A 23,603-nucleotide genomic window follows, 5' to 3' on the forward strand; every position below is an offset into this window, starting at 1 on the left:
AACTAAGGAATGCACCGTCATCAGCCACATACCTCTTATGGTCACTTGCTTCAAGACTTTCATTGTTTGGTTCAGAATTTCTGTCATGGTCTTGTCTTGTAGCTATGTAGTCAAGATATTAATAGAGTTGTTTGTAAATTGGCTGATTTTGTCTAGTCTTGTACTGGAGTTAATATTTGATTGAAAGATGTTCCAACCACTTGTGCTGCTGAGTTGACAGTAGATGTTATATCTGTTTAGTTGTTCTCAATAAAATTTCCAAAAAATCTTATTACACATTTTCTATTGCATCAAAAAAAAAAAAAAAAAAAGTAGTTATTTTGGGGCCAAAATTGGAAATTAACATTGTTTGTCAAACAATATAATTATTAGGTACTATTTTCAAACTATATATATTACTAATATCTAGAGTTTAAAAGACTCGATTTAGGGCTTATAAATCGAGTCTCAAATACTCGATTTTAGTGTTCTGATCACGTCTGATGTAGTGTTTTTTCCACGTGGTGTTCACCTGGAAATTGAGACTCTAAGACTTGATTTATAAGCCGACCCTTTATAAAACAAGTATAATGTTTTAAGCACACCCTTTACACCTTCTTTTCCTCTCTCCTTTCTCTATCTCGGTCCATCTCTCTCAGATCGGCGTGGTGGGTGTGGGTTTGTGGGGATCGGCGTGGTGGAGGGTGTGGGTTTGTGGAGATTAGCATCTATGGTGGACATCGGCGTTTGTGTTCGAGGTTGAAGTGTGGGTCATGGTGGTTGCTGGGTTGTGGAATCAATGAATCGATGGTTAGGTTATGGAAATCGGTGACTGGGTTGTAGGAATCGGTGGTTAGGTTGTGGGATTTGGTGATTGGGTTGTGGAATCGATGAATCGATGGTTGGGTTATGGAAATCGGTGACTGGGTTGTGGGAATCGGTGGCTGGGTTATGGGATTCAATGACTGGGTTGTGGAGTTAGTGATTGGGTTGTGGAGTCGGTGTTTGGGTTGTCGGTATCGGTGACTGGGTTGTGGGAAACGATGAGTGGGTTGTGTGGGTTTGGGTTTGTGGGTATGGATTTGGCGATGGTGGTGGTGGCTGCTGTGTTATGGGTGAGTTTTTTTTTTTTTTTTCTCTTCTCTTTCTCTGATGAGAAGGTGTAAAGGGTGTGCTTAAAACATTATACTTGTTTTGTAAATAGTTGACTTATAAATCAAGTCTTAGAGACTCGATTTCCAGTTAGACGCCACGTGGAAAAAACACTACATCAAATGTGATTAGAACACTAAAATCGAGTCTCAAAGATTCGATTTATTAGCCCTAAATCGAGTCTTTTAAACTCGAGATATTAGTAAAAAAATATAGTTTTGTAATAGTGTCTACTAATTATATTGTTTGACATTCCAATTTTGGCCGCTCTTTTGGTTTGGTTTTTTAGCCCATAGGCTATTTTTGCAAACATATTTGATATGTAAAAAACAAAACATATTAATAACGTAGCCTTATTAGGAACTTAAGTCCCTAAAATTTGAGTTCTAATATAAAATACTCGAGTTCCACTAGAAAGTAGAAACTTAAAAAAGAATATCATCCAAGATTTGTTTTCATGAAACTCGATTCTCTTAACGAGGCCACATAAATAATATTTTTGCAACTAATATTTTTACAAAAATAGGGTACCGTTACCAAAAAATAAAAAAAAAAACTTATTTTGGTGTCATGCTGAGAGCTTTCAGCGGCTCAGCGCAGGCCCAACTGGCTGAGTCATGGGCCTTGCGACACGTTGAGCCCAAAACAACTCCGAGTCGCCTGAGTGAGAACAATAATTGGAATCGTCTCCCGCCATTTTGAGTCCCTCTTTTCGCGCGCGTTTTATCAATCGGCAACACTAGCCAGTAACCAGTAGGGTTCATCTCTCTCTCTCTCTCTCGAGGCTCATTTCACATAGAGTTTTGAAAATGGAAATTATTGGATCTCAGAGAAGACCTGTCCACATCGACGTCGTTCCCACTCTCCCTCTCTACCGCTCCGCTCCGCCGCTCGAAGTCAGACTCGAAGATTTCGAGCTTTACGCCATGGATCGCCTCCGAGGTATTATTTTTCTCTCATACTCAGTTTCACCTGTCCACATCTTTATTTCAAGGCTGTGAATTTTGTTTCCGCGCGAAGGTTTTTCAGAACGGAAATTTAACGAAATTTTAGTTTTTAGGCTTCGTTTGGTTCTTGAGAAACTCTCGAGAAAGAAGCAGCATCGAATTGTTGAATCGCTAACTTTTCCTCTCCATTTTCAAATCAATTTGAGCGCGATCTAGGATTTTGACCGTGGCTTTACTTTTTGGCTGAAAATTTTACCGGTCTGTTTGGCTGCTAAGATTGTGTAGGAAAAGAAAAGAAAATTTTACATATTTAGCTGTTTACTTATGTTAATTTAAGCCTAAACATCTTTTTGGCTCAATTTTATAGATTTCTTTAATTTGAAAAGCGAAAATTCTCATTTTTAGTTTGAATTTAAAGCTTCAAGAGTTGTGGTAATTTATAGCTATTTGTGGATGCAGTTCTTAAAGGGATTGCTGATGGTTTATCCCGTGGAAAGAAATCAGAAGAAATGAAAAATTTGGTAAATTTCTCGAATAAAATTGATTACTTCACTGTAATAGACCTTATTTCAAATTAACCTATAGGCTTTGAACAGGCAGATCATCTATGGAAAGCAAATATGAGGCATCCAGACGCATCTGAGGTTGTCAACAAGGATATAATATCCCACTTTGTTCTTCGTCTCGTGTATTGCAGGACGTAAGATTTTTTTCTTTTTTCTTAGTTATTATTATAAATTTCTACTTTTTTATTTATTTATTTATTTTTTGATTTATTTTGTTGGTGTCTTAGGGAGGACTTGAGGAAATGGTTTCTTTCCATGGAGACTAACCTATTTCGTTACCGGCTTCTGTTTAAAGGACCTGAAACTCAGGTAGGATCTGCTTATTCTATATAGTATATTTACTTCTTTATTCAAGCCAGTTATTGATGCTTTGCTTGGATTGCAGAGAGCGCTCATGGTAGAATTCAATCTTCCTTACAGAGCAGCCAGCAATGCAGAATTAGAGGTAATTACATCCCATCTGGTTAAAATGATTTTCTCTCTCAGAGAACACTTAGCAAACACTTGTAATCACTGTATAAGTAAGATACGCTTGCTGACAAAAATTCTTAGCCTACGCTTCCTCTCAAATATATAGTGCCCAAGCCTTCTAGAGTTTCAACTATCATGCTATTTAATGATTATATTAACATATTTTCCTCCACAGAGTGTGAAGGAAGGCTTAAAGCAAGTTGCTCAATCCTTTGGTCAGCCGTTAGCTGGTATTGATATCTGTAGCCTTTTATTATCTTAATAACCATTTTATTGCTCTTTTTTCTTCCTGATTATGAAGGTGCCAACCACAAACTAGACTGAATGTAATATATATATATATATATATATATTTTATAACTAATGCAATTCTTATTGATTTCAAAGAAATAGAGTCACCCAGGTATACAGGGAGTATACAGCTGGAGACCATACAATCAATCACGCAAATTACATGAATCTATTAAATCAATAATAGAACATAAAAACAGCTTATGTAAAACAGACGTCTAATTCAACAAAGTACTAAAGAAAATTAATTTGAGATCAGGCATAGTTCTCCCTGTGTTCTTGAAACTCTGATTGTTCCTATCCCTCTATAAACTCCACAACACATGCTGCTCCTTGACCAAATTTGGACCATAGACCCCGTAAAAGCTCACTCAAATTGATCTCCTGGACCAACTGAATGTAATTTTCAATGCTTAAATAAGGATTGTTTTTCTTTCAGTTTGATTTCAGTGTTGCAAGTTATATTTTCTGAGTCCTGGGATCTCATGGTAATATCTCTCTATTTATGGTCTTACAATACATATCTGTCACAGATATTGAATGATAAATAACATGCTTCTTGCATTTTGAATGGAAACAAAGGGGGGGGGGGGGTGGGAATCTTTTTACCAAGGAGATGGTTTCAAAGTTTATTATGGTGGTAATTTTGGGTAGTCCTTTGAATTCATCTAGTTGAAAAGAATTCCAGTTTGAGCATCCTTGCCATGTGCAGTTTTCTGAATGCTTGAGAATGCAAATATATTAAAAATGTGTGTTTGACTATGCCACCTCATATCTTGGTTATGGTATATCTTCACTTGGGACATGCTCACTGGTTGTTTTGGAAAGATAAAAGATCTAGAATTCTAGAAAATCTTGGTTCATCCTACTTGAAGTCCAGGTTACTGGCCATAAAATTTTTAGTTTTTGTGGTTAGTATTTATTTTCCTTTTTCATTTTTTCTTTGTATTCTAATGCTTTCCACTCTTTGTTTCTGCACCTTCTTTTGCAGCTGATGCGATATTCTACAAGGTTAGTTCTTTGCCTTCTTACTTCTATTCAGTTGTATAAGAAATTATATGTAATTTTTAAATAGATATCCTAGGATAGGATATGGAAATAAGTCTTCTTACTGCCGTGTGTGTTTGGCCATAGTGTGTTTAGATGACCTATTGGTCAATACTTTTCTTCTGATGGTTCCATTGCCTGTGTTGCTTTATTGTTGTATGAGATTTTAAATAAAAAATAAAAAAACGATATTGCTATGTATCAAAATAATTTGAATTCACATTGTTGTCATTGTGCAAATGTATGCTTAGATCCTTTATTGATGATATTCACTCTATTGAAACTTAAGGGTCCTGTATCTGGGAAGGATGAACTTCCCCCAGCTTTTAGGTTTTCAGATTGTTATCTCATCTCTTGTTCTCTACTTTTATTTGACTTGTGTATATCTATGTTTTTTCCCAACCCCAATGAAGGTACCGTTTGAAGAAGTTCCAGAACTTGTAGCTGGTCGAAGAGTATTTATCCATAAAGGGTATGCATACATCGCCATGAATCAGGTTATAAACTGTTCGTGCCATTAATTTTTTTCGCATTCATAAGTGATAGATGTTTATTAGCTCATTTTTCCTTTTCCCCCTTCATAGGTGGTTTCCCTTGTTGCCACACAATTCCGTAGTCATCTGTCAAAGGCACTCATTCTGACAAACAGGTTGTTGTTTGCTATTTAAAGTTCATAAAGCTTTCTATTATTATGTTTGCAATATCTACATTGGTCTTTGTTAACTAGTAAACAGATTGCAGTGTTGTTAGGGTGTGTAGAGACATTGTAAAACTGAGCTGCATAACCTTCTTGTTTCCGTTGGGAGAAACCTTAAATTTTTGAATATGTGGAATTAGGACATACATTATTGTGTATAGATAGTTTTACTGGAAGAACAGTTTTATACATATGGAATTTTGTACATAGATTAGTTGTACTTCTGTTGGATCCATATCAATTGTTATTCTATTAGGAACCTAGTGATTCTTAATAGGGAGGGATAGGAATTGTAGGGGAATTGACATAATTCGAGGTAGTCACCCTTCATAGAGAAATATTAAGAAAGAGAGGAAATGCACTAAGCAAGGAATTTGTTTATTCTTCAATATCTAATGTTGAATTTCAATCATCTATTTATAGGAGATTAGCTCTAATCTCATTGGCCCACATGACTTAAGATAATTGGCTAGTTAATTCAACATGTGCTCTAAGAATCAAGCCATGTGTTAAATAAGCTACATGTGCTCAAATCCTAACTAACTCATCCTTATTTCAACTAACTAACTAACTAACTAACTAAAGGGATTACAAAAATTATTATTCGATTCCTAGCATATTCCAATTCAACTCCTCTGATTATGTGCGTTTGAATCTTAAATCTAAAGTCTCGTTTAGTCTTTGAGCAAGAGATATCATTTTTACTTCTATATTCTATTTTTAATTATTTGGCTTTGCTGACTTAATTTACATGCCTTTCTGAATCTTTAAACATGCCAAGATGGTTCTCCTAGCTTTTGGTCTATGTCAATTATACCAATAAGACAGGAATTGAAGGATTTTGATAGTTGTCTTTTCCTATGTTGAAACATCATCTTTATTGCTTAATTTAGTCCACATCATGCCTATGGTTTGCTTATGAATTAGGCATAAACTTGCATAATTTATTATTCTTTATTGTCAAAATAAGGGTCTAGACTTTCAGATTGATAGAACTTTCAGTTTCTGCTTTCAGAAAGTGGACATCTACAATTAGAGAACAAGAGAAGGATAGGTTGACTCCTGTAAGTATTGGATTGTGAACCTTATTGGTTGAAGAAGAGACTTTGTTTCAAGTATGGTGCTTGACAATTTTTATATTAATGCCTAGATTGTAGAAGCCCTATGCTCAAGCTACTTGGGACCTGACTATTCTCAGGTACTTTATTTATTATATTTGCTAATCCTCTTACTTGTGGATAAAATATTTGTAAATAAATTGTCATTAATTTTGGTTGAATATCACTTTAGCCAAGGGAATTTGCTGAGATATCAATAAAGGACATTGACCAAATAGCCAAGAGTTCATTTCCTTTGTGCATGCGCCACCTTTTTGAAAAGGTAAGACAATTTTCATAGAATTGGGTTATTATTTTTTGTAATTAGTTGTTCATCATTTTATTTATATCCTTCATCTCTTTTTTCTTTTACGTTCTATATTTTTGGTGTGTGTGTGTGTATCGATTTACATCTATGTGTATATAATGTATTCTCTGAATAAACTAATGTTTTCCTTTCCATGTGGTTCTTTATGCCAATTGTGCAGCTGAGAGAGGATCATCATCTAAAGCATGGAGGGAGGATGCAGTTAGGTCTCTTTCTCAAGGTTGTATTTCACTACCTGCTAGGATATGCATTTTATTGTGTGTTGTTAGTTGTTACACATTTTGTATTAACATTTCAATTAGGAGACATCAACAGATTTTAGATGCATGATTCAAGTAAACTTCTAATTGCATATTGGTACTTATCGGGTATAGAATAGATCTGCTTATTTATGTTCCTACAAACAATTAAAGAGTGTTTTTCCTTGTTGGACATGTCCTGCATAAGTGTGTTGCACACTTCACAATCAGCATCTATGGGCAGTTTATTTGCTTGGGGGTCTGCTTTATCAATCATGACTTGCATTTGTATTTTTATTTCATGCATGTATGCAACATATTCTCAATGTAAGCGTGTGTAACTGGGTTAAATTGATTCTGTTCTTTTTTTTATGTACACACACGCATGCAGACACCCACACACAAGTGATGCAAGTAATTAATCACATCCAAGCTTTACTATAGCATGCATAATTGTTATGCATAGTTTGATTAGTAGTTGCATACATCAGACATGCAAAAGTGGTAGGGTTATTTATAGTGATGTTGTGGAAGCCGAAATAGTTACCAACTTACCTTTTATAAATCACATATTTTTCTGTGCCTTGTTACTAGTTGTTATTTTACTGTGTGTATTAATTTTTCTCCATGTGCAGGGTGTTGGATTGAAGCTGGAAGATGCCCTTGCATTTTGGAAAGCTGAGTTCTCCCAAAGGGTAAGCATGGTGCTGTTTGAAGTATTTTGCGTATATGTTTTCCTTTGGCTTCTGTGCATATGCATATTCTTCGTATCGTCAATTACAAGTTGGAAACAAATGGCAACTGCAAATGTTATATTTAATTATGGATTCACCTGAACATTACATAGATCAATTATTAGTAACAACTAACAATAGATGTGTTTTCATAAAAAATAAATAAAACTAGCAAAATATGTCTACATGGTTGTCATCCATGCACAGAAATTTTGCTATGTCATCAGTGAGTTTATGCTTGGTATACAGTGCCCTGGTCCTTACAAACACTGTTTGATAGGCCTCTCTCTCCTTCTTCCCACATATATGTGCAGAAATTTTGGTATATTATTTGTGACTGGATGGATTGGTATGCAGTGCCTTGTTTCTTGCAAGTACCATTCAATCTATGCTTAGTGCTTAATCTTTTTGTTACAGGTTGGTTCTGAAAGGTTTGACAAAGAATATGCATACAGCATTCGTCATAATTATGGAAGAGAAGGGAAGAGAACTGTAAGTCAACAAACTTCATTAAGAGCATAATTTTAAATGCTGTATTCTTCTTTGCTTAAAAAGATTGTTGGGCTGGAGATTAGAGATTTCATTATTAGAGTTTTACAGGAGTACAGTGGTTCATATCAGGAATAAAAAAAATCAGTGGAACATCTAATGAAGAAAAGAAATGGGTGGAACTAGTCTTATTATCCTACTCATGTTATTCTTAAAGGCGCTGACCTCTTGTCAGAAAATTTCTCGAGGAAGTTGTACTTCCTTTGTGTACTTGTATGAATGTGTTTGTGACACATTTAAATATTGTTTATTTCTATATGTATGCAGGATTATACACCTTATTCTTGTCAAAAGATCATCACTTCAGCTCCTGGCGTAGGAGATCATCATGGATGCCCCTATCGACATTTCAGGTCACTTCTATAGCTTTATTATAGTTATTGTAAGTATCTTCAACTAGTAATGATGGAATTAAACTCTCTAAACTGCTGTAAAACTTACGGTCAAATCACACAATTGTGATCACATCCTTTCTGGACTTCACCATATGAATCCCTGCTACCCTAATTGCATTTCTCCTACGGATATACTAAGGTACTTGTTGCTCATGTCCAAAAGTATTTGAATTAGTTCTTTTCATCTTTTAGCCAACTTGTGGTTTTGTCTTCGTTTTTCTTTTTCTTTCTTAACCCAAAAAGACTCACAAATCCATCACCATAACTTTCTAAATCAAAAAACAAATATCAGTATTAATGCTAGGAAATTTTACTTTATTTATGCTTTTTCATCCACCTTTAGCAATCATCCTTCCTGTTATCTTGGTAGAAGCTATTTAATATGTTAAGATTCAATTACAAGGTAGGGCATATTTTCTATGTGAGATAAATATGTTAGGTCATTACTTTTATTTTCAGTGATCCTCTCTATTTTTCTTTTCTTCAGGACAAAGATAAACCAGTGAGGTTCCAAATAAGTGTGTCCATGAAATGAGTCAATGTGTGAAATTATTTTTTTCTTTTACTTTAGGTCTACTAGGGAATCTACATCATTCATATCTATTCATAAATCTGATGCTGCATTTCTTAGTTACTTCTAATTACCTAAGCACCGCATATTGTATTGACAATGACGGCACTTTGGGAAGCTTGTGAAGGAACTCTATTTGATATTTCCTATTGTCTTATCAATTCTTTTGTAACAGTGAGGAGAATCTAAAAGCTGCCCTTGGTAAAATGGGAATAAGTAACAGGGCAGTTGAAGATGTAATGGACAAAGTGCGAAATAGACATTATCAGGTTGGGAAAGCTGCCTATAAGTTGCTTCCTGTTGGCTTTGTATTAGTTCTGAAATCTTGGTTTAGATTAGTGAACAACTTGATAACATATATGCAGTTGGCATGCACCTTGACATTTGAAGCTGTGCATGGAATATCATGTGATGCTGGGATTAATCATCCAAATCAATATTTCAGTGACAGTCAAAAGGTCCTGCAATCAAAGGTAGTTCCTCTGCTTTGAACTTTAATTCTCTGTAATTGTCTTGGTGTGAACTTCTAATCAACCTTGCAAGGAATACTTCAAATCTGCATGAACAAACTCTGTTTAGTGTCCAAATCCCCATGGTGCCACACAGTTGGTGCCACCACAGAGAAAATTAGGTCTCACACATCACTTGGGTCTAACTGTATATACTAGTTTCATAACCCCTCCATCCCCCTCTTTTTGAAAAAAAGAAAAAAGAAAAAAAAAAGAAGTGAAATTATTCCCATTTCCTGTTCCTTAGGCAGGTTTAGAGGGCTTAATTAAAGCACCAAGTTAGGACAAATTTATAAGTTTTTCCACTTAATCTCAAATGAGTTTCCGTGATCTGACTTCCTAAAATTAATGGGGCTCATTATTGTTTACATTCATATTTGATCCAACCCCTGGCCTCAGCTTTCCCACCATGACCATATCCCTATATCAATACCCATCTCGTTCTCTGTAATGAATCTTGGGTCAAGTTTGGCCCTTTTATTTGAATTTGGGAAAGGCGTTGATAATCATAACCTTGATACCAATTTAACAGGCCATACAATATCTTTGATTTATATCATTCACATAAAATGAACTTATTGCATCTGCTCATGCTTAACCTTATCTCAATTGTGAGCCTGAAATAAAACCTGGGTACCAGCCTAAAGTAGGCATGTGTCAACCCACTCAAGTATGCCAAATTTGCTGGCTTCGAGATGGACTAGATCAATCGGTTGAAACTTGAAAGACCCCTTCTCTCTTACTCTTACTAATAAAAAAATGTGTTGCTTGTTTTAGGCCTTAGCAGATAGAAGATGTATAAATATTCTGGAGGCCTCTTTCTGTCCAACATTTGTTTTTTGCAAGATGTTACATACACAAATAGTTTTTTTACAAACTGATTTAGTAGTTGAGTAACTTTGCTGTGTTTGTCCTTTTGTGCATTTGGGACATGTTATTTGTCATGTCAAAACTGAAATGGTTTACTATGCACTGCCACATAAATTGCATGTTTGTTGGTAACATAAATTTTGTAAAATTTTTATACATATAGCATTACTTTTTTCTTTTAAACATAATTTTTTAGTTCAATTTTAATTTTAGTTACTGTTAGAAAGAGAGTTGTATCCTTCTAGAAAGATATCCTTGGTGAGGTGTCCCTATTGATGAGGTATCCTCATCAAAAACTCACTATCAAATTATTATTTTTAGTATTTTGTAAATCTTCTATATATATGGAATGGATTGGGTGAGGATTGAACATATAGAAAACAACTTTTCATATTTTCCCTTTTTATTTCTCCATTCATTCAAAAATGGTATTAGAGCAGGGAATTTGAATTGTTCCCTTGCCTCAGGTTCATTTCCATTTCTTGTCTCCTTTTTATCTTTTATTTACCCTTGTCTATTTTATTCTTGGCGATTTGATGCAGGACAATCAATATGATAATAAAAGAACAAGAAAATTAAAAGATGAACCCTTAGAACCAGCGCCTAAGTTGTTAGGAATCAGCACCCAACATGTTGAAAAATCTCCAATATGAAATTTCATTAATCAATCATCTCTCCTCAGAATACAAATAAGCATGAGCTTACATAGAGCTAGAGCTTCCAGGAAATAAAGAGAAAAGGTAACAACTAATGAAACCTAATCCTAACTGAACTCAAATACTAATCCCTATCTAATCTCAAATCTAATTCCTATCTGATTTTAAGTCTAAAATTATCCAATTTCCTATGAGATTAATACAAAAATCTGGAAATATAAATTCTAAAATAATTTCGGTTTTGCTCTTGCATCATGATTTTTCTATTGGTTGGTTTTGGCTATGTTGAGTTGAACAATTTGTTGACTTGAATAACATTAGGTGAATGAAAACATGAGAAAACTATCATCTTCATCCGTTGTGTTGTTTTTGGTGTAAGAATGATTTGTTGACTTGTTGGTTCGATCAGCATTGCTTGGGAAATGTTGATGGATTTTTTGAAGTTTTTTTGTTGGTTTTTGGTAGTTTTGGCACCATCATCGGTGGTTCTCAATGCACAAACTTGCATGTTTGATTGTTTTTAGTTGTCAATAAGCTATGTTGGTACTGGCGAAGTTCATCGAAGATTTTGAGCATCGATGGTGAAGTCACTTGCCACTTGCCAGAGTCCCCTGTTTGGTTTAATGTTGGTTATCCCCTATCCTCGATAAGAATAGTTAAATCCTGGATAAGCATAATTTGGTGTTTAGTTCCCCCTGTTTGGTTCTCAGAGATTAGTTTCTATTATCCCGAATAAGGATAGCTTAGTCTGGCCAAAGGTATTTTGATTGGTTATTTGGATGTCTGTTTGGTTCTTCCAGATACTGATTTCTTATCATGTATAAGGATAGCATAACTTAGATAAGGGTATTCTGATGAGTTCTTTGAACTCGGGTAAATTTAGTTTCAACTCATTTCAGTCGATTCTATCATCTTTTGGTTGATATAGTGTGTTTTAGGCTGGTTCAGCCTAATTCTTCCATTTTGTGGTATTTTGGTCAGTACAGTGTGTTTTTTAGTCGGTTAAGCCCAATATCAGTAGGTACAACTATTTTTTGATTGGTTGAGCTATTTTTTTCCTGATTCAATGACTTTCTTTGCTAGATTAGCTTAGTTAATGGAATTTTTGAGGTTGTTTCTTGACTTTTTCCATTTTCTTGTATAAATTTTTGAGATTTTCTACTTATTTGTTGATACAATGGCTAGAGACCTAAGTTTATCTCTTCCTTGTCTACTTTAAATTCTCCCAAGATATCCACTAAATTTAATAGCAAGAGTTACATTTATTGGGCCCAATAAGTAGAGATATTCTTAGAAGGAAAAGGATTATTTGCACATCTAATAAGCCGACATCCTCTGTGCCTGCAAGTGACACAACTAGCTTAGATAGCTCAATTACTACCACCTTAGCTATCTCAACTAGTTTTGTAATCAAGAGGGTAATGTAATCATGTCCCTCATGTTATCCGCTAGTGAACCTAGCATTGGGAGCACTTTGATGCATCTTTGACCTGCGAAGGCTATTTAGGTTCAGTTGCAGTCTACCCTAGATTTGAGAACGCCACTAGTTTGTCTGATGTATGCATGCAATATTTCATGCTTGAGTATGAGTAAAGCATTTGTATGGAGAAGCAGTGTGTCTTACAGATTGAACTATAAACTCTTTTTTAATGTCCACCAAAAAATAAAAATAAAAACACCAGCCACCCATAGCCACCCCAGCCACCACCACTGAAAAATGAAAAAAAAAAATCAGCCACCACCCATCATGAAACCCAGTCCACCGCCACAGCCCTTTCCTCTGTTTTTGTGACAAAAAACAGAGTGATTCTTAGCTCGGAAATACAGAGGGTTTGAGGCCTGGCTACCTCGAATTAGCCATAGATTTTTCTGTCCTGCTTTTTTCTGTGGGTTTTTTTATGCTTCTTTTGTTGTTTTCTTTTTCGATATGGGAGGCTCTGTTTTTTTCTTCGTTGAATCAAAAACATTTGAGTTTTCAGTTGAGGAAGGTGGTTCTTATTTCTTATTACGGATCTTTGAGAGAGGCCTTACCTCAATGCGCTCTATTTTTATGTGGAAGGAGAGTGCAAACCGATTTTTGTTCCACTTGGAGGAATTAATTTCAAAGCAATCACCTGGTCATTTTGCAAGAACGATTAGAGAGGGTGATATTGTTTTCATCCTTCAATTGGGGTCCAACGCCTATGGCAAGTTTTTAATGGTTTCTGAACTTCTTCATGGTCGACGGAAGGGTAACATAGTGTTACCTGAGGGAAGGTTGGGTGGTGGCTGGCGCGGCTTTGGCCTTAACCTGAGGAAAATTTTAAAACCAGCTTCTCTTACTAGTCAGGTATCGTTTCATAGAATACAGAGTGCTCCAAAGGCTAAGGCGGCGGTGGTGGTTGACAGACCTCATAACCACGGCGGTGCAAAAAATGAAGGCAAAGCAACCACAGGTATTCCCAAAAGAGATACCTCAACATCCTATGCGTCGGTGGTGGCGGGGAAATGGAAAAACATTAGGGGCGGAGGAGTTGAAGGAAAGAATAAATCTGCATTGGTTGGGGTGAAGATTTTGTCAGATTTCAGCCGTAATACCTGCAAGAATAGTATCCTAGGACAGAGGGAGCAACTTGGACCGAAGCTTTTTTCAGATCTCAGCCATAATAACCGAGATACCTGCAAGGTAAGTACTCTAGGACAGAGGGTGCTTCTCAGGGCGAAGGTTTTGTCAACGATAAAGGGAATTGAAAGTGACGAGATAAACTCTGAGCTGTCCCTGGATCTGTTTATGCGTATGGAGCGTGGGATAGATGGGAGATGGGCTATAGTGTGGTCTGAGGTTATTGAAGTGGGCCCAAAAGTGCAGCAACCTATAATAAAACAAGGCTTCCTAGTTCACATGGTCATAAGTTTTTTCAATATCCAGCTTGCAAACCACACCCGACATTCTGGTCTTCAACCTGCTGTCTAGGCATTCATTTGCAATAAGCACTGAATCCAGAATCTGCCTTCGGCCAACAAATGAATTTTGAGTCTCAAAGATGATGTTATCCAAAACCACCTTTAACCTATTAGCCAACACCTTGGACAGCAGCTTGTACACACTACCCACCAAACTGATGAGGCGAAAGTCCTTAATGTTAACAGCATTACACTTCTTAGGAATTAAAGTGAGGAACGATGCATTCATAGACCATTCAAACACAGAGTGCCGATGAAAGTTATCAAAAAAATCCATGACATCCTTTTCCACCACACTCCAACATTTTTGAAAAAAAGCCATGGTGAAACCATCAGGACTAGGGGCTTTATCACCCTCCATCTCCCTTAATACCTGGATGACTTCCTCCTTCGTGAACTCCTCTAGGATAACCGCTCATCCTCTTCAATACAAGCAAAATCTAACCCATCCATAGTAGGACGCCTCACCTTAGTTTCCTTATGCAACTCTTGATAAAAGAGAACTATCTGAGAGCGCACATTAGACTCATCCTCGTAAAGAACACCATCCACCTCAATCATTTTAATTTGATTAGCATTTCTATGAGAGTTTGCTAATCTATGAAAGAACCGAGTATTATTATCGCCCTCCTTCACAAATAAGGCCTGAGACTTTTGCCTCTAGGAAGTCTCCTCAAGAGAAGCCAACTGTTCTATGTCTCATTTGAGTTGAAGGCGAGGAATCTGTTCCTCATTTGAAAGACCCGCTAACTCCTCTCTCGCATCTAAACCCATCAGCTCAGTCAGCAAGTTCTTCTTTCTAAAAAGCCAAATCACCAAACTTCTCCCTGTTCCACTTTTTTAAGTTTGCTTTCAGAGCCTTCAATTTTTGAGCCAAGATGAAACTTGGAGAGCTTGCAAAACAGTATCCATCCCACCATTGCTTAACTCTATCAACAAAATCCTTAGCTTTCAACCACATATTTTCAAATTTAAAGGCACTTTAACCACTTTGAACAGCACTAGCTTCCAACAAAAGAGGGCAGTGGTCTAAAAGAACAGAAGGAAGCACCCGTTGGGATACATTCTCAAAGTGCTCCTCCCAATCAAGAGAAACCAAAGTCCTACCAATTCTTGACATAGAAGGAAGACCAGAATCTCTAAATCAAGTGAAGGAGGCCACCTCTAAAGGTAAATCAACTAAAGAATTATTCTCTATAAAATCTGAGAATGTGAACATAGTAGGGCTAAAAGACTCACAGCCAAGCCTTTCCCTTGGGTATCTGATAATGTTAAAATCACCTACTAGACACCATGCCATGGGCCACCTGGCACGCACCTGTGATAACTCCTCCTACAAAGTAGACCATTGTCCATTGTCATTAGGGACATACACACCTGTACAAGCCCAAACAAAGTCATCCGCCACTCCTCTCAATAATACACTGACAGAAAACTGTCCAGTAATAACATCCGACTTCTCAAAGACCCTCTTATCCCAAATCAGCAAGACCCCTCCCGAAGTCTGCACAGCATCCAAAATAGCCCAATCAATGAAAGGACTACCCCATAAACTCCGAACAAAAGCAACATTGATAGAAGATACTTTCATTTCTTGAAAACATACTATATCACACTTCCACTCTTTTAGAAGATTCTTACAAACCTCTCTCTTCTGGGGATTGTTAAGCCCCCTTACATTCCAAGAAAGTAGTCGTAGAGTCATTTAAAACTACCAACCCCCATATCAGTCGAAGAAGCTCTGGTCCTACTCCTAGAAGAGACACCATCATAATTAACAAAAGAAATAAGCCCTTTAAACTCCCTGAGACCTCGTGACCCTGAGTTTGCAAGTCGCTTAGACATCCCATCGTCATTCATCTCGAGACATTCCTGTTCCAGAATGTGAAAAAGAGCCAAACATTGAGCTTCATGTTTCACAATAGGGAATCCCACCATTTTTCAGAAATTTTTCATCAACTTGGACACCCAATCCGAGGGTGGACTAGACTCAGTCACCTATGTTTTCTCTACAAAATCCTGAACTAGCAAACCCTCACTAAGATCATTAGGTATCCACCGAGACAGAGTTTCACATTTCAACACACACTTATCTTTCTCTCCACTACCACAACCATTGTTAACCACCCCACTGGTCTCCCATGGTAGAATGTGAAGCCCAGCATTTGTCTGAAAATCCCCAACTGAATCCACTAACCTCTGTTGCATCATATCATCATGAGGACTACTCCAATCTTCTTCATGAGCTTCCCTTTCCCCAAACTCAGCTTCCATCCCAATACCCAAGTCTGAGAGAGGAGAAAAGGGGACCCACTATATGGATCCCCTAAAGGGTTTTTTTGGAAACTCTCGTGAGTTGAGACAAGGGGACCCACTATCTCCACTTTTGTTTTTTTTTATTATGGAGGTTTTAAGTAGACTCTTGAAGAAGACAGAGGAGTGTAATCTTGTTCGGGGTTTTCATGGGGGAGCTATGAACTCTATTGGTGTGCGTATTTCCCATCTGTTATTTGTTGATGACACTATCTTATTTTGTGATGCCTCTAGGGATCAGTTGCTGTCCATAAGGTTGGTGTTGTCATGTTTTCAGGCTTTTACGGGTTTGAAGGTTAATGTAGGGAAAATTGAGATTGTCCCTGTTGGGGAGGTGAATAATCTAGATACTCTAGCTAATATTCTTCACTATAGAGTGGGCAGTTTGCCTATGAAATATCTGGGGATGCTATTGGGAACTTCTTTTAAGACAACCTCGATTTGGAATCCTATTTTGGAGAAAATGGAGAAGAAGTTATCTGGGTGGAAGCGTCTCTATTTATCTAAGGGTAGGAGGCTCATGTTACTAAAGAGTACTCTCTCAAGTCTCCCAACATACTTTTTATCTCTTTTTACTATTCCTAAAGCTGTGACTGCTAGATTGGAAAGTATTCAGAGGAATTTTCTTTGGGGGTCTTTTGAGGGGAGTTTCAAATGTCCTTGGTGGCTTGGGAAAAGGTGTGTTTACTCGTTGAGATGGGTGGTTTGGGGATAAGAAGTGTGGTGCCTTTTATTCAAGTTTTATTAGGGAAATGGCTATGGAGATATGGTCATGAAGTTAACCATCTTTGCAGCGAGTTATCTCCTTTAAATATGGTGAGGGTCAAGGGGGGTGGATTACTAATGTTTGCAGGAGGACTCATGGGTGTGGCCTTTGGAGAAGCATTAATGAAGGGTGAGAGAGTTTTTCTAAGCATCTGACTTTTGTAGTGGGTGAAGGCACTCATATCCGCTTTTGGGATGATAGGTGGATTGGTGACAATACTCCAAAAGATCTCTATCTTGAGCTCTATGTGTGTTCAACGGTCAAGGATGCTTGTATATCTGAGGTTTTGTGGATTCTAGAAGGGGGTACTGTTAGAGTGTGGAATTTAAGGTTTTATAGAGCTTTTGAAGATTGGGAGTTGGCTGCATTTTATTCTCTACTTCAGCTTATCCAAACTTGTATTCCTCGGGATGATAGGAGAGATACTCTTTACTGGCGGCTTAAAGGTGATGGTAAATTTGACACTTGGTCTTACTACCATGCGATTCGGGGTGCTTCGAATTCTTTGTTTCCTTGGAAGGGTGTTTGGAAACCAAAGATTCCTAAGCGCGTGGCATTCTTTTTGTGGATAGCTGCATATGGTCGGATCCTCACTTTGGATAATCTAATGCTTAAGGGTCGCCCTTTGACTAATAGGTGTTGTATGTGTTGCTGTGATGGGGAGTTAGTTGACCACCTTCTTCTTCATTGTTCTATTACCCATTCCCTATGGACTTTTATGCTACAGGCCTTTGGTATTCATTGGGTTATGCCAGGATTAGTGGCGGGTTTGTTATCTTGTTGGCATCAGTGGCTTGGGAAGCATAATTCGGACATTTGGAACTTGGTTCCAGGGTGCTTAATGTGGATTGTGTGGTTGGAACAAAATCGTCGATCCTTTTAGGACAAAGAGAAGATGTTGGATGAGTTAAAGGTTTTATGTCATCGTAGTCTTTTGGATTGGTCTCGTTGTTGGGGTTTTACGGATTGTTCTTCTCCTCTGAGTTTTTGTCCTCCCTTAGCTTAGTTTCCTGACTACCCTCTGTTTGTTGTGCTGTTTGTTTCTTTTATTTCTTGTTGTTCCTCCACAGCCACTCTAGCCCAGTCAAGTATTGCATTCCATTATCTTTTATCCTTTACTTCCGATGCATGGTTCATTGATTCTGGTGCAATCAAACATATGACTGGTGCATCTACTCATCCCTTTGATTATCATCTTGTCAGATGACCTTAGAGTATTAATTTAGCCAATGGTTCCTTAGCCTCAATTCAGGGCTCTGGAAGCACTATTCTTAGTTCCAATATTGAGTTATCTGTTTTACACATTATTGATTTTCCTTTCAATTTTGTGTCAATTAGTAAACTCACCAAAGATCTTTTGTGCTGTGTTAGTCTTTATCCTGCTCTCTATTTTTTTTTAGGATCTCAAGACAAAGTGGATGATTGGAGGTCCTATACCTAGATTTTGCTCCCATCTATGCTCACGACAACTTCAGTCTTCATTATCGCTTTTCTAGTGGCATTGTCTGTTTGCTCACCCACCTCAATCCACTTTGAAGTGTTAAGTCAGGAGTCTTGGTCACATATTTTCTTTGTCTTGTGAAGCATGTTAATTTAGGAAATACTGTTGTGCTTCTTTTCAATCTAGTATTATTAGTTGGGTTTCTAAACCCCTTGGATTATCACACTAATGTTTGAAGTCCTTTTCACATTGTGTCAAATAAGATTTGATATTTTGTTACCTTTGTTGATGACTACTCCCAAATGACTTGGTTATTTTTAATGAAAACACACTATTACTGTCCATTTTCAAAATTTTTCATAAAGAAATCAAAACTCGGTTTGGCCAAAAAAATCTGCATCTTATGATCTGACAATGCCAAAGAATGTCTCATATGCCACAACAAAATGGTGTTGTTGGGCTAAAACATAGACATCTTAATGTGGTTCAAACCCTTTTGTTTCATTTGAACACGCCCATATGGTTTTGGAACAATGTTGTATTGATTGTATGCCCTCATCAACATGATGCCTTTCTTTATTCTTGATGGAGCATCTCCTCACTCCATCTTATACTTTCTTCTCTAGTCTTTAATTTACCTCTCGGAACAGGTGTGTTTGTTGCGTTCGTAATCTTGGACTAGGTTTTGATAAACTTGGTCCTTGCTCCACTAAGTATGTTTTTCTTGGTTATTCCCGGACTTAAAAGGGAAATCAGTACTACTTTCTAGTCTTGCACTGCTACTTTAGAAGTGTTGTTACCTTTATTGATTCTCAATCATATTTCCATGGCATTAATTCTTCTGAGGAATATCAATTTAGGCCTCTTGCATCTTATATCCCTTTTCCAACTTCGAGTTCGTTATTGTCTTCACCTATTTTTGTACCTTTCCCCAAGTTGTTGCCTTCGAAGGCCCTAGCTCTGTTACAAGTATACACCAAATGTCCACAGAAGATAAGCTCCAGTTTCCCCTCCATCATCCTCAGTCTATCGATCCTTCACTGTCTACTGGTTCCAATCCACTTCTCATTGCTTTCTGGAAACTTGTACTTGTTCCTATGTTACTAAACACCCTATTAATAACTTTATTTCTTGTCAGTCATTGTCTCATTTTTCTTGGTTTGTTTCCACCATTTCTTGTGTCTTAATCCTTAAATCTTTTTAGGATGCACTCTATAACTCGGGTTGGAGGCAGGCCATGGAGTTGGAGATGATTGATTTTACATCAAAATGGAACTTAGGATCTTGTTCCATTGCCATCAGAGAAACATTTTGTTGGTTCTAAATTAGTATATACTATTAAGTTTTCATCTGATGGTTCTGTTGATTGGCTCAAAGGATAGTTAGTTGTCAATGGCTATACCCAAACTAATGGCATTGATAACGATGAGACACTCTCTCTTGTGGTCAAGATCTCTTTTGTTCAAGTCAGTTCTTACGCAATTATTGTGGTGAGTCATTTCATAGAAGTCATAAGAATCTCATATTTGGATGTTGCTATTAGAATCGTTCGATACCTTAAGAGATTTCCAAGATCATGTTAGTGTAGAAGGTTTCACTGGTGTAGACTAGGCAAGATCACCTTCAGATAGAAGGTCACTATGTGGTGTTGCACCTTGGGAGGAAACCTCATAATATGGAAAACTAAAGAAGCAAAATGTAGTTGCTCAATCAAGTGCAAAAGCATAATGCATAGCGATGGCACATACTGCTAGTGAGCTAATTTGGTTAGAACACTTTATTAAGGAGTTAGGCTTCTTAGTACCAACTATTCCACTATTCTATGATAATTGCACACATTGGTTTGATATGACGTATGCTCTAGCTTGAGGGGCAAACATATAGAAAACAACTCCTTTTCACATTTTTTTTTTTAAATTTTTTTTATCTCTGTTGGGGAGATAAACATCTTAGTCTGTTGGGAGATAAACACCTTAGGAGGTCTTCTTGAGTAGTTGATATAATATATAGAGATACATTTAACCCAAAAGGCCTAAGCCCAATGGGTATGAGCCAGAGTTGTTAAAAGCGCGCTTTAGCTCAAAGCTCGAAGGCTCAAGCTCTCAACGCTTTGCTAGGCCAAAAAAAAGCTCATTTAATGAAGCATGCTTTAGGCACACTTTTTTGGAGCCTTTTGAAGAAGTACAAAGCACGCATAGGCATGCTTTTTTATTTATTGCTAAAAAAGATATGGACTATCAAAATTAATTGCTTGATCTTGAAAGAAATGACATGGACCAATGATTTACTACACTACCACTATCCTTGGGTATTGTATTACACAATTATTTATTTATTTATATGTCATAAGATACAAAAAAAGTTAATTTATAATTCTTGTGCTTTTTGGTCTTTGACTTTTAGATGAATGTTGATTGAACCATATAAATCATTTGATCGCAACTATCATGGTTATGTACTTCTCTAAGCACAAGAGAATGATATAAAATATTATGTATAAACTTTCTATGACTAGATTATTATAATATTCACCATTGATAATTGTTTTCAATTAACTATATTAAAATTTTAAGAATTGAAATGACATAGATAAAATTTGAACTTACAAAAATTATACAATTGCACTTACCTAATAGGTAAAATATACAATATACAAAATTTGAGTTATTATTTTTTTATGTTATATGTTACCAATATTTTTATTAGAAGTTATGAGATATTATATTTGATAACTTTGTGCTTTACTTTAATTAGGTGCACGCTTGTGCTTTGTGCTTCGTGCCTAGGCTCCAAGAGGCTTATACCCTTAAGTGCGCTTGATGCTTTTACCCACATTAGTATGATTTCAACTATATTATATTAACCGCTCATTCTTCTCGTCATTATTTAACGTAGGACTTCACTTACACTATACCCAACAATCTCTCTATTCATTCACTAACAATAACATTAAATCTTAGATAGATAATCAGTAAGTACTATCTTAGCAATATACAATTTCTGGGCCCATCTTTTTGGGGTTTTCCCTCCTCTTTAAGCTGTGCATTTGCTCAGAATCATTGCAAGTACTTTAGTATGTATTAATCATTGCAAGAACTTTAGTATGTATTTACCCAATTGACCTTTTGCAGAACCAATCTACAGTATAAAGAATTTTTGGGCGCACTTGCGACCAACATTGATGGAGTCCTCCCCAGGTTTGCTCTTTTTCTTTCTCTCTCTCTCTCTTTTTAAAATAAAAATAATGTTTGGATCCATACCCCTCACCACACATTTTCTTAAAAGAGTTTGTATGGTTTAGTTGTGTTGGGCAGGGTAAAGGACCTACCAGTTGTAATAATTGAGCATTGAGCTGAGCTGAATCAGCTTATCATTTTTCACTGGATCTTTTATTTAAGGAACCCTAGCTTTAGAATATGCTTTTCTGCCCTTGACTAAAAGATACTAAGACTCTTGAGTGCATTCTACTTGTGGATAAATTATAAGGTCCTTATGGTGGACAAGTGACGTGGTCCACCATTCTACTAAAAGACTCACACTTGTTTAAAATTGCTGAATTAGAAATTTTTTTTAAACAAAAACTGATTACTGACTCAATAATTTTAAATAAGTGAGAATCTTTTAGTGAAATAGTGGACAAATAACGTGATCTACTAGAAGACTATATAATTTCTCCTACTTGTGAGTTGTGACAATGCTCAACTTTATAAAATCTATTAATACAATTTTTGTACCGAAACTTTTATTACAACTCTCTTCACTTCATCTCTCTACTGCATACCTCCTATAAAATCGGCTTTCCAAATACTTTGAAAGCTTGTGGTTTTACTTTACTCAGTTTTATAATCTCCTCATCATGCTTGAAAATGACCAATTAGGTAATGGGAATTGGTTGTTGACCCACCTTTTTCTCAAATATTTGGTTCTTGGATGGGAAAATATCTCACACTGTACCTCTTGGATTGTAGTTAAAGGGAATCTAAAAGGGAAACATTTTCATCGAAGAGGGGGGGTTTGAGCACGTGTCGCAACTCGAGACCAGTACCTACAAACTTGCCAATCTAATTGGTGTGTGTATTTGAGATTAATTAAACCGATTAGTTGGAATTTGGAATGACTGTAGTTAGTTTTATGTAGAGGTTTACTCATTATGTAATCAGAGAGGCATTCCTTCAATTTAGGAAATAACATGTTCTCATTTAATTTTAAATTACTACTGTACTATTACCAAACTGAATTACATTTTTAAAATAATATTTAAAGAAGAAAACGAAAAGAAAGCGATGGCATGCTATCTATGAAAGGAATGCAGCATTGGTTTACGTAAATCTTAGCAATGCTATACTGGGTTGGTTCTTTCACCCTTAATTGATAAGAATAGTTTTAAATTTCACTGCAATGCCAAATTTGTTTTTGTTTTTCTATTGATTTTCATCATCTTTTATTGGTCACAAATATGACGAGTAGTTTTATTTTATTTATGAGAGTTTCAACCTATGATATCCTCTTCTAAACATAAATCTTTATCATTAGAGGATTATTGCTATATTAAGCAAGTTCTTATCAATGATGAACTTTCCTTTTCATGGTTGCAATAAAAAAATAAATAAATAAAAAAAGAAAAAAAGAAAAAAGAAAAAAGAGCGGTAGTGGTTTTATTTTATTTGACAAGTGTGATATGCGATATATTTGTTAAATGAGTCTTTCTTTCTATCATTTACTAAAAAAACAAGTCTTTCTATTTTTAGCTCATTCAAACGGTATCTTCAACAATTGTAACTTAATTATTATCATTAGTGGACAATTTACAAATTTTTTTAAACTATTCATCTTGCTTTTGTTATTTTTCCTGATCAGGTCGGCATCTTGGAGCAATCAATTATTCATATGCTTGAGATCAAAGAAAAATATTCATATGCGCATGTACCTAACAAAATATATTCTGTTGTATCAATTGTTAATGCATATCTATATATATAATAATAGGTGAATTTGAGAGAAACTCAAATTAGAATTCCAAATTAGAGTTCTAATTTTGCACC

At 36.2% G+C, this 23,603-nt stretch overlaps 1 protein-coding gene across 1 annotated transcript; it reads left to right on the forward strand.

Moving 5' to 3' along the window:
• The first annotated feature begins 1,846 nt into the window (after nt 1–1,846).
• LOC115982919 (probable DNA primase large subunit) lies at nt 1,847–22,883 on the forward strand. The gene is made up of 21 exons (XM_031105678.1): nt 1,847–2,073; nt 2,538–2,599; nt 2,675–2,778; nt 2,872–2,953; nt 3,030–3,089; nt 3,291–3,345; nt 4,398–4,417; nt 4,867–4,950; nt 5,038–5,102; nt 6,166–6,214; nt 6,301–6,348; nt 6,441–6,530; nt 6,736–6,795; nt 7,450–7,509; nt 7,966–8,040; nt 8,365–8,450; nt 9,239–9,332; nt 9,429–9,536; nt 21,316–21,398; nt 21,693–21,758; nt 22,530–22,883. The coding sequence occupies exons 1-19, from the start codon at nt 1,941–1,943 to the stop codon at nt 21,379–21,381; spliced, it is 1,401 nt and encodes a 466-aa protein (XP_030961538.1). The 5' UTR covers nt 1,847–1,940; the 3' UTR covers nt 21,382–21,398; nt 21,693–21,758; nt 22,530–22,883.
• Nucleotides 22,884–23,603: the final 720 nt, after the last annotated feature.

This window comes from Quercus lobata, chromosome 3, assembly GCF_001633185.2.
Source record: "Quercus lobata isolate SW786 chromosome 3, ValleyOak3.0 Primary Assembly, whole genome shotgun sequence".
Classification (NCBI taxonomy): domain Eukaryota; kingdom Viridiplantae; phylum Streptophyta; class Magnoliopsida; order Fagales; family Fagaceae; genus Quercus; species Quercus lobata.

Bases quoted from the DNA above. Each gene is read 5' to 3' on its own strand.
- LOC115982919 (XM_031105678.1), top strand. From the start codon at position 1,941: ATGGAAATTATTGGATCTCAGAGAAGACCTGTCCACATCGACGTCGTT. The intron at 4,951-5,037 runs GTTATAAACTGT...CCCCCTTCATAG, and splicing joins CATACATCGCCATGAATCAG to GTGGTTTCCCTTGTTGCCAC. The intron at 5,103-6,165 runs GTTGTTGTTTGC...TTCTGCTTTCAG, and splicing joins GCACTCATTCTGACAAACAG to AAAGTGGACATCTACAATTA.